We start from the raw sequence: 12,152 nt of genomic DNA, 5'->3' as shown, positions 1-12,152 counted from the left end.
ATCCCGGACACACAGAAGCGGACACGTCAGACTGAAGCCGGCCGCGAACCCTCTGGCCTGGCTATCGCTGAGCCCAGGGTCCCACGCCTGCCTGCCCTTGGGTCTGGGTCAGCTTTGTGACAACAGAATGTGGCAGGAAGGATGCTTGAGAGTTTCAGGCAGGATGGGACTGGCAGCCTCGCCTCCTGTCTCTGCACCATGAGCCTGAGAAGCCACAAGTCCTCTGAACTTGCGCAGCTGCCGCGGGAAAGGCCTGAGGCCACGTGGAGGAGAGGCCCTCACCGGAGCAGCCCTCCCGCAGGTGGCAAAGCTGCCCCGGGCCCTGCAGGGCGGCTGGGTGACCGCATAGAACAGAGCAGGGCCCAGCCAACCACCCGTGACTCCTGACTGAGAAGCGGCAGGTGTTTCAACCCACCGAGTTGTGGGCGGTTGGCTGCGCAGTGCTGGTGACGGGAAGAGCAGACGTGAACAAGTGGAAAGGCTTTCCTTGTCCTGGGACTGGTGCCTCTGCACCACCAAGATGTCAGACGCCTCCAAGTTACTGCGAAATGAATGAGAACTCAACAAAAGACCAATAACCCCCTTTTTTTGTTTTTTGCAGTTCAACAAAACTGTATGATATTACAGTTCATTTGGAAAAATACACAAAAGTAGCTAGAAAACACTGAAACAACCCACAGAGTCTCTATGATGGAAAAACCGCTGGACTGACCAACAATGACCAACGGGAGAGGACACCAAGACCAGAGACGGAGCCACGCGCCCAAGAAAATCCAGCTCGAGAGAAGTGGCATCTCAAACCAGTATATACAACAGTGATTATTTCTGTACATTACAAACGGATCTCCAGGGTAAGTCCCGTTACCGTCTGTCACCACACAAGGATGCTACATAATTATTGACTGTTTTCCCCACACTGTACACTTGATAAATGGATGAATTGGATGGTATGTGAATTATAGTTCAAGAGAGCTGTTAACATGAATGAAATCTGTCACGAGGAATAAAGAGAACAGGATGGAGGCAACAGAGAAGGCAGTGACCTTTCTCTAAACACAGTGTTTTGAACAGTTTTGACTTCTGGATAATATTCTACATGTGCAAAAAAATACAATCAGATTAACAAGAATTGGAGAAAACCCTAACACTGAATGCAAAAAGAAACAAGTGCACAGGACTGTCTCTCTAATAACATGATCACCTGAAGGCAAGGTGGGGAAGGAGGAGGTTAAGTAACTGAACACAGAGCACTGTGACTGTACACCCTCGGAATAAAGAAAAAAATTCTGCAAACTCTTCTTGGTTGTTGGATTCTGTCCACGGGTGGCAGTTCTGCATCTGTGTGCACATATGGACGTGTGACCCATGTGTGACCTCACTGATACCATAGCCAGAGTCCCTGCAGAGCAGGACAGGATGGGGCGTGCGAGGCGGAAGGGCCTAGAGGCTGTGATAACCCGCTAGCAATGAGCACATGGCACACTTACATCCCGATTCCCAGAACCTCACGAAAGAACCTCACGAAAGAACCAGGTCCTCGGAGAAACGGGTGAATCCAGCACAGGGACAACACAGTGCGAGGGCATCCTGTCGCAGAGAAAACAGGGAGGTAATCAAAAACGACGACGGGTGTAAAAAAGGACACTGGGGGCAGCTTGAACGCCCCTGGCGAAGCAGGGACAATGTATAAGGACAACAGGGAGTTACACATAACCTACAACCTGCTGTGCACAGAATAAAGCTACGGAATGAACCCATGAGCCCGTATTGATAACGCATTAAAAGTGGGAAGATTCTATTTACGACAGAACGTGGCTAATCAATGTGGAAGGAACGATGGAATCGGGAAGTTGACGGTCCGCGAGCATTGCAGGAAGAGTGGGGTTGTGAGCGGACGGTAAACCTGGGGCAGGAGGCGGCTCCGTGCAGACACGGGACCGTCGGTGTCACCGCCTCCCCCCACGTTCCTCATTAATGACAAGAGGGATGATGACAACTGTCCAGTGAGAACCAGACAACACCGCGACCCGGCCACCGAGTTTCACACACTAACGCCTCAGGGTCTGAGGCCCAAGAAGGACAGCGACGCTTACCTGGTTCTCCAGCCAAAAATGCGTCCCTGAGTCCAATCCTGACAGAGCTCCCGACCCGCCCACCCTCAGGGGGGGCTTCTACCACACAGCTGGCTGCTATTCCTCCGAAATACCCAGGCTGTCGAAGAGAAAGAGAGGCTGAGGGACGTGACACCCGAAGGCCGCAGGGATCCCGGGCTGCGTCCAGGCCAGGAGGGCGAGGACAGGAGGATGGACGGGGCGGCCACCCGGCTAACCACCTGGCTGCACATCAGACCAAAGTGCAGACTCTGTGCCATCTCTCTGGCTGACGCCAGGTAAGGCTACTTAGGAGGACGTCCTCCGTCACAGGCTCACGCACACAGTATCGAGGGGTGACGGACGCGGGGAAGCCGGGAGACGGGCGAAACACGCGGCAACATGGTAAGAATCGGTAAACCCAGGTAAGGGGTGTATGGGGTTGTTTGTTTGTATTTACTATTTTCCCAACCTTTTTCTAAGTTTGAAATTAGTTCAAAATAAAAAGTTGAAGATAAATATAAAATGGAACAAAGAGCACACTTCTGGGGGCCTTGCTTCTGAGAGGGTGCTGAGTCCCGCGCCACCGCCGTCTCCCCTCCGTCAACGAAGATGATTTTGACAAAGGTCAGCAGGGCTTCCCTGGTGGTGCAGTGGTTGAGAATCTGCCTGCTAATGCAGGGGACGCGGGTTCGAGCCCTGGTCTGGGAAGATCCCACATGCCGCGGAGCAACTGGGCCCGTGAGCCACAACTACTGAGCCTGCGCGTCTGGAGCCTGTGCTCCGCAAGAGAGGCCGCGATAGTGAGAGGCCCGTGCACCGTGATGAAGAGTGGCCCCCGCTTGCCACAACTAGAGAAAGCCCTCGCACAGAAACGAAGACCCAACACAGCCATAAATAAATAAATAAATAAATAAAATTTTAAAAGCCAAGCATTTAAAAAAAAAAAAGGTCAGCAGCTTCAGACTGGAAACATCCTCTCTTGAGGGCTAACTGTCACAGGCTGTTCATCTGAACCCAAATGAAAGACCACGAGCACGGTGGGATGAAAAGGTTCAAGGTTCGCATTTCTGTAACTGGGCCTCCTGTGGGGATGGGGACTCCAGGGCAGAAAGTCCTTCTCACCTGACAGGCGATCCAGAGGGGGCGGGCCGGGCCGTGCAGCAGCGCAGAGATGCCCCCAGGGATGCCTGCTTCCAGGGCCTTAGGCCTGTCCCCGTGACAAGGGTGGGGGAACCTGTGGGCGTCAAAACTGCGTGTTAGGCAGAAAGGACGCAGGAAGGGGTGATGGCTTCCTGCTCCAGGCTTACCCTCCTTGGCAGAAGACATGCACCCCCAGGACCCCTCCCACCCTCCCAAGCCCACCTCATACCCGGGGGCGCTGAGGGGCGAGGGGGCTGCAAACCCAGCCGGCAAAGGACGAACTGACGAAGGTTAACCCACGGTTGGATAACTGGCTCCAAATTAAAGTGTAAACCATCATTTTCAGTGAATGCGGTGTTTTTCTGAGCTTTTTTTTTTAAGTGAATACATGTTTCATTTTGAGACAATCAAGCAATTACCGGAAGACGGAAAATGAGAGTCCTGGCGTGGCTGGCCTTGAACTTTCTGAAGCTTGGCTTTCTGCACAAAATCCGTGAAGGCTCCAACATTCCGGGCTCTTGGTCTGTCTTGTGCGGAAATAAAATCTCTGGAGTGGACCAAATAGGCTCCATATTTCTTGGAAAAGAGCTGAGGGTGATCTCGATACAAACCAAAGAAACTGTGGCTGAAATGTGCCCCCTTCCAACTGTGGTTCTGTTTGAAATACAAGTAAATATTATGAAGTTTACAAAGTAAAAGTTTTCTAGTAGAATGTCAACAGGGCACTTCCAGATTAGAAGACTTGACCTTCAACACCTTTCTTTAATAACTGAGGATTTTAATGCTGGGTTAATTTTGGGAAACTTTTGACTTGGGGGGTTGGGGGCCGCAGGGAGAAAAGGCTGAGGTCACGGGGACCCAGTGACTCAGCCCCGGCTGTTTCAGCAGGTCACCGCAGACCTGCAGGCTGGGAGCGCAGGGTCAGGGTGGAGGCAGATTCGACGCAGCTTCACCTGGGAGGGGGAAGGGGGGGACACGCTCTCCGTTCGCGTCCTGTCAGGGCACTGATCCCATCACGGGACCACACCCTCATGACCTAGTCACCTGCCGCCGGCGCCACCTCCTGACACCGTCACGCTGGGGGTCAGGATGCCAGCATGTGAATTGGGGGGGGCAAGGGGAGGGTACACAGACGCACAGAGAACACCCACAGGCCTCCACAGGCCGGCACCTGACACTGAAACCGCACGAGAGTAAGAGGGAAATACATACAGTGAGAGAGGAGTGAGTTCTCACCGTGGGCCCCCCGGGGCAGAAAGTTAGAAGCGGCTCCCACGGCCCTTCCCATCGTGTGGGACGGGGTGTCACGGTGCAGCTTCCTTGCTCTGCGTAGCTGGGCTCGGCCGGGCTGCGGGGAGAGCTGCAGGCCCCGGACGGGCAGGGTCCGCTCCAGAGCACTGTGCATTCCCAGCCATCAGAGGAAGAAAACAGATTTCTGAGATTTCCACTTCACTAAACATGACCTGGCAAGACAATGTGTACCGTATAGTCTAGTTACTGAAAAAGGGAAGATTTATTTAAAAAGAGAAACGTTGAATTAATAAACTCTCCCATTAGAGCAGAAGTTTAGTAAAGATACAGGTAAACTGAAAGAAACCACATGCATCCATGAAGGGGTGGGCATCACTCGGGGTTTATTTTGGGTGTCAACCTCACTCTTACAACTAGAAACGAGTCTGACCTTTGGGGACGCTGGCTCACCTGGCATCCAGTCCCCTCCTCCCGTGGCCGCTGCCCCCAGCGCGGGGCTCCAGCCGGCCACGTGGGGAACTCCGTCGCAAAGGGCCAGATGAGGGTGAGCTCAGGGCCTGAGGAGGGAGGAGCCTGAGGGCGCCTGCTGGAGCCGCCCCCCCACCCCCACCCCGTGCTCCGATCCCGAGCCCGGCCGTGTGCACAGTGCCGGTGCAAGAGGGAGAGGAGACAGGTCCCCTGCTTTGCTGCTTTCAACACTCTGAAGTACGTGACAGCCATTCCAGCCCATCACCCCATCACCTGACCGGCCCTGACGCAGACACGGGTGCTGCAGACAAGGCTGCCTGGCCCCCCAGGGGCGCCCAGCCTCTCGCTCAACCCGGAGACCCCAGCCCTGCCCCGGGAGAGTCGCCTGCGGCCCCGGCCTTCCAGGTGCCAGAGCCGGGCCGCCGCTCCCACTTCCCAACTTCCTAACTGCCCTTCCCGGTGGACCCCCGTACCTGCCCGCTGACGCCGCCACGGCCTCGCTCACCAGCGGCCGGGCATCTGTCCCGCGGGGCTGCGGTACCTGGACAGACACCGCAGTGCTCCAGTGCTCTGCGTACGCGGATGCAGCTGGGTCTGGTGGCCAGGGTCAGCCGGGGCCTGCCTCTTGCTTTCTGTGCCCGTAGACGCAGTCTACGGGCCTCGGCTTTAAAGTCAGGGCGTGGCCGCTGACCGCCTGCGCCACCTCGTAGCCCCAGGCCCCAGCTCTAAATGGGATCGACGGTGCCTACTTCCTAGAGCTGTTCGTACCAGGAACCGAGGAGCCCTCGGTGGCCAGCGCGGCGCCTGGGAAAACCCAGCGGTCTGCAGCAGGGACAGCTGGCGGAGCCTCAGCGATCAGAAAGACGGGGTCTGAGGAGGGCCAGGGGCCGACGCCCCCCTGCACACCCCCCGACATCTCTCTCTATGGCCTCGTCCCGTCTGTGCACGGGCTGGGCGGAGCCCGCAAAGCACCCACAGCCCGGAAGGCAGCACCTGTCTGGGCAGCGAAGGTGCCTGGATGCTGGATCACAAGCCTCAAAAGGCCCTTTCTGACCAAACGCCCCTGCCTCTGCGGTCCTCACGGGAAGTCGGGTCGGGATGGAGGCAAAAGCACCTTCACTGAGATGAAGGATGTAGAGACTGAGCCCGGGGAAAGCCAAATTCCCAGTGAGGGTCACGTAAAAATTAAATATTTTATACCTTAAGCTGAGTTCAAACCTTGAGCACGTGAAGATTTATCATCACAGTTGTATCACCGAGACAGAAAACCTCCACAGCAATGTGAACAGTGTTGAAAGAACGGACATGCTTTCGGGTTCTGTAAACATTGGTTACTTTATTAAAGTTCTGACCGGCTGGAAACACAGGCAGCTCCCCCCCCCCGCCCCCGCCCCCGCTTGCGGACGGGAGAGCGGGCGGCAGGTGCCCGGGGTCTTCAGCGAGGGAGAGAGAAGTCTCAGCAGGGACACGGTTTGCTGGATGTTTCTAGGATTGAAACACTTCTCAAAATGACACAAGCAGGTATCACATCTCCTGACCTACTTACAGTCAAGTCACAGTACCAGAAATCAGCACACACCCTTCTGAGGGGCCGAGTTACAGACCAAGCACAAGGTACACGTGATTCTCACGACCAACAAATGTTTTTCAAAAACAGTTCAAGGGCACTTTCAGTAAATACGAGATTTTCATTTTAATTGCCCACTCATGGCAAGAATAAGATGTCAGTACGTATTCGTCAGTAAAATTGCGGGTCGGCGCGTAGATTCCACCCGGGCCCCACACGGTAAAGGTGGTGCCCGGGCTCGTCACCGGGAGGTGAGGAGGGGGCCCTGCAGCCGGGCACTCCAAGGGGCCAGGTCCACCCACAGCTCGCAGGGAGAGTGACCAATGCCCCGACTTGAAACCTACAGAGACACACCAACCAGGGGGTAGGGTCTGGCGAAACCTACAGAGAGACACCAACCAGGGGGTTAGGTAGGGTCTGGCGGGGCACCTGTTTGAAACTTAGTTAAAAACAGCTCTAAAATCTAGACAAATCTGATTACTAACACCTCTCTTAATGTGTCAACAGAGAAACACAAAACGGAAACAAAACTCTTCGCCGGATGAGCTTCCCTGGTGAGAAGACCCCTCCGCCTCCCCCAGCCGCAAGCCAGGCCGATGCCCCGCGCTCACCACGAGATGGCGCTGCGGAGACGCGGCTTACACCTCAGCCCTGGGAATGTCAGCAGGGTGAGGGACAGGATTATGTTCTCTTGGGACAGTTCTCTCCAACTAAAAATAACGGGGCTGTTGAATAAGACGCACACACGCTTTAGTGCGACCCGTCCACGCGGGCCCTCCTTGGGGCGACGGCGCACACAGGCCAAGCTCGCGGGAATGAGCACATGGAGCCGTGACGTCACCACGGCGGGACTCTGTCCCCGAGGCGCGCTCAGGTGTAGGTACTCGGCGCCACGTGGAAGTCAGTACTCACGCGGCCTGGGGTCGGCGCCGCGGGGACAGTCGGGGCCGAGGCCGCTACCTCGTCTTCTTCCGCGGCGCCGGCCCGTTGGGGCGGCCGGGCGCGAAGTTCCAGTCCACAGGGTGGAGCAGCTGCTGCGTCTTCTTGCGGGTCCAGTAGGGGTTGATGAGGACCGTGAGGAGGCCCAGCCCGACCACGAAGAGCGCCCAGTGCGGCGGGAAGAGGCTGCGGGCCAGGCTGTCCCAGTGGCCCAGGCACACCCACCACATGTGGTAGGTGAGGACCATGCGGCAGTGGAACAGGTGGACCATCAGCCACTGGTTCAGCCTCCAGAGCAGCGAGTCCGCACAGCCGGCCTAAGGGCAGAGCGGGGTCAGGGCGGGCGGACTCGGGCTCACAGCGCCGCGCCCTGTCCCCGCCCCCTCCCGGCCCCGCCCAGCCGCCCGCAGACCCACCCAGCGCGGGCCTCCTGCTGGTCTGCGCCCCCGGAAGGAAAGTTCACACCTTCTAAGCTCACCTCCAGCGCTTCTTCCCTCGACCGACCGTGCACACATCGAGCAACTAACTACCCAACTACCCAACGCTGACCCAGTGAAGCTGGAAGACACGCTGGTCGTGTCCAATCAGGCTCGCCGGGCCCCAGGGGCAAACGCTCTCAGAGGAGACAAGCTCAGGATGAGATGTGTGTCCTCACTTCTTTGTTTTTCGGTATTTTTACCCCAGTAGACCTTGGACACAAGCCCAAATGGACTTGCCTTAAAATTATTCTAAATTCACATTAAAGCTAGCTGTAGCTAAAACCAAACAGGGAACTTGAAAATGCTATACAGCACACTGTGGGCACAGAGGCGGGACATTGTGGCGGGGACGTCAGCACCTGGACAGCCCGGCACCAGGACAACAGGTACCAGGACAGCCCACACACCTCAGACCCGTGAGCTTGTGCACACCGGCCTCTCCCCGCTGCGTTCTGCCAGGGCTGGAGCGTCCTCCTGGGCAGCTCCCCGCCCCGACACCGCCTCCCCAGGGTAGGGGCACGTCTGGCACTTGCAAGAGGAAAGGGGGCAGTGGGGAGGGGCCGGGAAGGTGGGGACGCCTCACCAGGCAGCAGCCCGGTGACGCTGGGAACGGGCATGGCCTCACTGCGGCCGCACCTGCGGAGCCACAGGGGGACACAGCAACTGACCTCTGGAGTGACGACATTTTAAAAGAGAAAGAAAGGGGAATTCCCTGGCGGCCCGGTGGTTAGGACTCTGCGCTCTCACTGCCGAGGGCACGGGTTCAATCCCTAGTCGGGGGACTAAGATCCTGCAAAAAGAACCCAGCCTCCTGCCTGGATGATCCGCCTCTGGGCGACCCAGAGGTCTGCAAGGCAGGGAGGCAAGTAAACGAAGGAGATGACGGACCTCGCTTCTTCAACTTTTTTATATACATTTCCCCTCCTTCTGGGAACGAGACCATCACCGCAGAGGGACTTGAAAGAAGTCTTGGATGAAACGAGGCACGTTATTATGTGCTTGGATGGAAAACACTCAGAAGACGTTACATCTTCCCTGCTTGAATGCATCCACAGATTTAGTCCAAATAAGAGGATACATCAGTATTTTTGTCAACTTGTAACAACTTTAAGTAAAGCCACTCACGCAGTGGAGTAAACGCACGAGAGCAAGGAGGGCTGAAGGTGCCTCAGCAAATAATGAGATACGATGATGCTTCAGAAATAACAGATAAACAATGCAAAACGCAGAAGTGAAAAAAATACATGGAGAGTTGGCACTGGGCGGCATTTCGAACCCCCAGGGAAAGGATGGATAATGTAATTACATTAGGATCCTTGCTCACCTCCTGGGAAAATCCAGTTGGATCTTTTACTTAAAAATACTTTCCAAATGGACTAAATATCAATGTTTAAAAGGAAAAGAAAACCATAGAGCACGAGGGACACAGTTTTACAGAAATAGTTTTATACTCATTGCATGGGTAGGCATTCTCCACGTTATGCTAGAATCATGACTTATACAAGTAAAATTCCTTGAACTGTGCAATTAGACAAAAAAACAATGTTTCTCAAACGCAAAAACACTTGAGGTTTGAGGTTCTCAATGATAGATTCCTCACGTGGGAAAGATTTAGCCTTTGCTCTGGCCTGAAGGACGTTAAATGTACAAAACGTAGAGTGGGAAGGTGAGCTAAGTGTGTCTCGGGGTGAACATACAAACTGCAGAGTAAGCTACATGTGCTTGGGGGCCGGGTCACTGCTCACCCTTCCAACCTTGCAGGCACTGGCCAGCAAGCCGTCTTCGTTCCACTTGCTGCTTCCTTCAAAGTTCACAAGATGTACTCCTTTCCATTATCTTGCCCACTTACTAAAAGCAGCCATCCTAAATTCCTAATATTCATACCAGAAGCATGAACTTCTCCTCATACAGTAATTACATTAAGTTTAGAAAACTCCAAGCTTGAGAAGTGAGCATTTTTGGTCCTACTCAGACACTGAAATTTTTGGGTTCAACATCACCAAATGCTTTGAGAAAAGCAGGGTCAGTAACAAAGTGAGACTTAACCGTGCAAAGGTTACTTTGTATAGCTGGGGTCCCAGCAGGTAGTGTTCCTGGTGTATACTTATTTACACATAAATTGACTGTTTTTTATACCACGTCGTTTGCATCTGGACTAGTGTCTCCATGGATGAATCATGTTTAGATGTTTGAGTGTATAATTCATTTATTATTATTTCTAAACAACATTTCAGAATCAAACTGGAGGAGGAAATGGAAGCATGAGCCCGTCTGGGGTGTAAACTACGTTAAGTTAGTGGTGACACTGGGTCCTGACATCCGTCTGTATCTCATCAAATCAGACCCCGATGGTGAGGATTCCTGGACCCTGATGCCCAACTAAGCAAGAACTTGGCAGCTTTATGAAAAGCTTAAAGGATTTCAACGTTTTACACGGCGTTTACTCACAAGGTTCAGTAGTATCTGAACTAGACCAAGACCATGGCTGTGTAGGCACACGGGCCCTGGGCTGTCTTAGCCGAGGGGACAGCTTTGCTGTGGAGACACGGGCCGCGTGGTGAACGCGGCGAGTGGGAAGAAGTGGGTTCTGGGACCACCCTTTTCCGTCCTGAACGAACGGCACCCGAACACTTTAGAGAAAACAGAAAAAACCCCAAACAAAGTGCCTCCCTCTGGTGGCCGCCCCACAGCTGGGGTCTGTCTTCTTCCTGAGCAGTGGACCCACCCCAGCTGGGGAAGGGCTTCCAGAGGCCCCCGCCCAGGCGCCTGACGCGTGAGGGGCCCCAGGAGGAGGCCTGGCTGAGCAGCAGCTCACAGACAAACTCTGTCGTGACGAATCAGGGGCCCATCGAAAGGGCCCTGCACCCGGGACAGACTCGCCGAAGCGGGCAGGGACCCCGGCAGCACCCTGGGGTCAGGAAGAGACCCCCGGCCCGCAGCTTCACGCAGAAGGGGGAGGAGCTGGTTCACGTGCTCAGCCCCCCAGCTGTTTGGGGGGCTCCCTGGCCGCTGGCCCACAGTCCAGCTGGCAGAGGAGGTGGAGGCGGTGGCCTGGGCTGGTGGACACACAGCCTTGCCCCACCCAGGATCAGACATGTAAGCAGACAGGAGCCACAGCTGCCTGCCCTTCCCTGGGGAGGGAGAAAGTCAAGGGAGAACCTCCAGGGCCCTGGCTAGGCTGACTGGTGGGATCTCTCCTGGGTGAGGACAGTCACGAGGCCAGGGAGAGCCATCTGCTTCGTCTAATGCACAGACACCAACAGAGAGTCACGGAAAATGAAGAATCAGGCAAAGACGCTCCAAACCGAGGAATGAGACCAATCTCCAAACCCTACTGGAGAGCAGTCACACGATGTACCCGACAGAATTGAAGGCATCTGTCATAAGGGTGCTCGCCGAGGTCAAGAGAACATGTGGGAACAAGTGGAATGTCAACGAAGAGACAGAAATGTAAAAAAAATGTACCAAACAGAAATCAAGGAGCTGAAGAATACAATAACTGAACTAAAAAACTCACTAGGGGGACTTCCCTGGTGGTGCAGTGGTTAAGAATCGCCCGCCAATGCAGGGGACACGGGTTCGGTCCCTGGTCTGGAAAGATCCGACATGCCGTGGAGCAACTAAGCCCGTGTACCACAACTACTGAGCCTGCGCTCTAGAGCCTGTGAGCCACAACTAATGAGCCCGCATACCTAGAGCCTGAGCTCCGCAACAGGAGAAGCCACCGCAATAAGAAGCCCGCGCACCACAACAAAGAGTAGCCCCCGCTCGCCGCAACTAGAGAAAGTCCGCGTGCAGCAACGAAAACCCAACACAGCCAAAAATAAAAAAAACACGAAAAACAAAAAAAACTCACTAGGGAGGTCACCAAAGTAATCCACAGTCTATAGGTTCAATGCAACCCCCACGAAAATCCCAGTGACATTTTTAACAAAAAAAATTTCTAAAATTCATGTGAAACCACAAAAGACCCCAATAGCCAAATCAATCTTGAGAAAAAGAACAAAGCTGGAGGCACCAGGTTTCCTGATTTCAAACGATATTACAAAGCTACAGAAATCAAAACTGCATGAACTGCCATACAGACAAACACACAGACCAGTGGAGCAGCATCAAAAGCCTAGAAAACATCCACACAGACACGGCCAACTGATCTTCAACAGGGTGCCCAAAACTCACAGCAGGAAAGGGGTAGTCCCTTCAATCGGGTGTTGC

General features: G+C 54.5%; 1 protein-coding gene across 45 annotated transcripts in view; it reads right to left on the bottom strand.

The window, feature by feature from the left end:
* The window catches only part of CLN8 (CLN8 transmembrane ER and ERGIC protein), a 45,416-nt gene that overhangs the window by 26,868 nt on the left and 6,396 nt on the right, over positions 1-12,152 (bottom strand). For 42 of the 45 annotated variants that reach the window (XR_003794186.1, XR_003794207.1, XR_003794209.1 and 39 more), the window contains 2 exons: positions 3,653-3,887; positions 3,216-3,327 (listed from right to left, as the gene is read on the bottom strand). Coding sequence is in view for 9 of the 45 variants with exons in the window: in XM_029226427.1 (XP_029082260.1) it covers positions 3,216-3,327; positions 3,653-3,887 (347 nt within the window). In the remaining 36 variants the exon portion in view is untranslated. Of the gene's footprint in view, positions 1-3,215; positions 3,328-3,555; positions 3,888-5,166; positions 7,776-12,152 lie in introns of those variants that run through there. The other 3 variants (XM_029226432.1, XM_029226433.1, XM_029226431.1) reach the window with 3 other exon arrangements.

This window comes from Monodon monoceros, unplaced genomic scaffold (genome assembly GCF_005190385.1).
Source record: "Monodon monoceros isolate NGI ecotype Baffin Bay Population unplaced genomic scaffold, NGI_Narwhal_1 Super_Scaffold_17, whole genome shotgun sequence".
Taxonomy (NCBI): domain Eukaryota; kingdom Metazoa; phylum Chordata; class Mammalia; order Artiodactyla; family Monodontidae; genus Monodon; species Monodon monoceros.
This window is presented reverse-complemented; position numbering and strand designations above follow the sequence as displayed.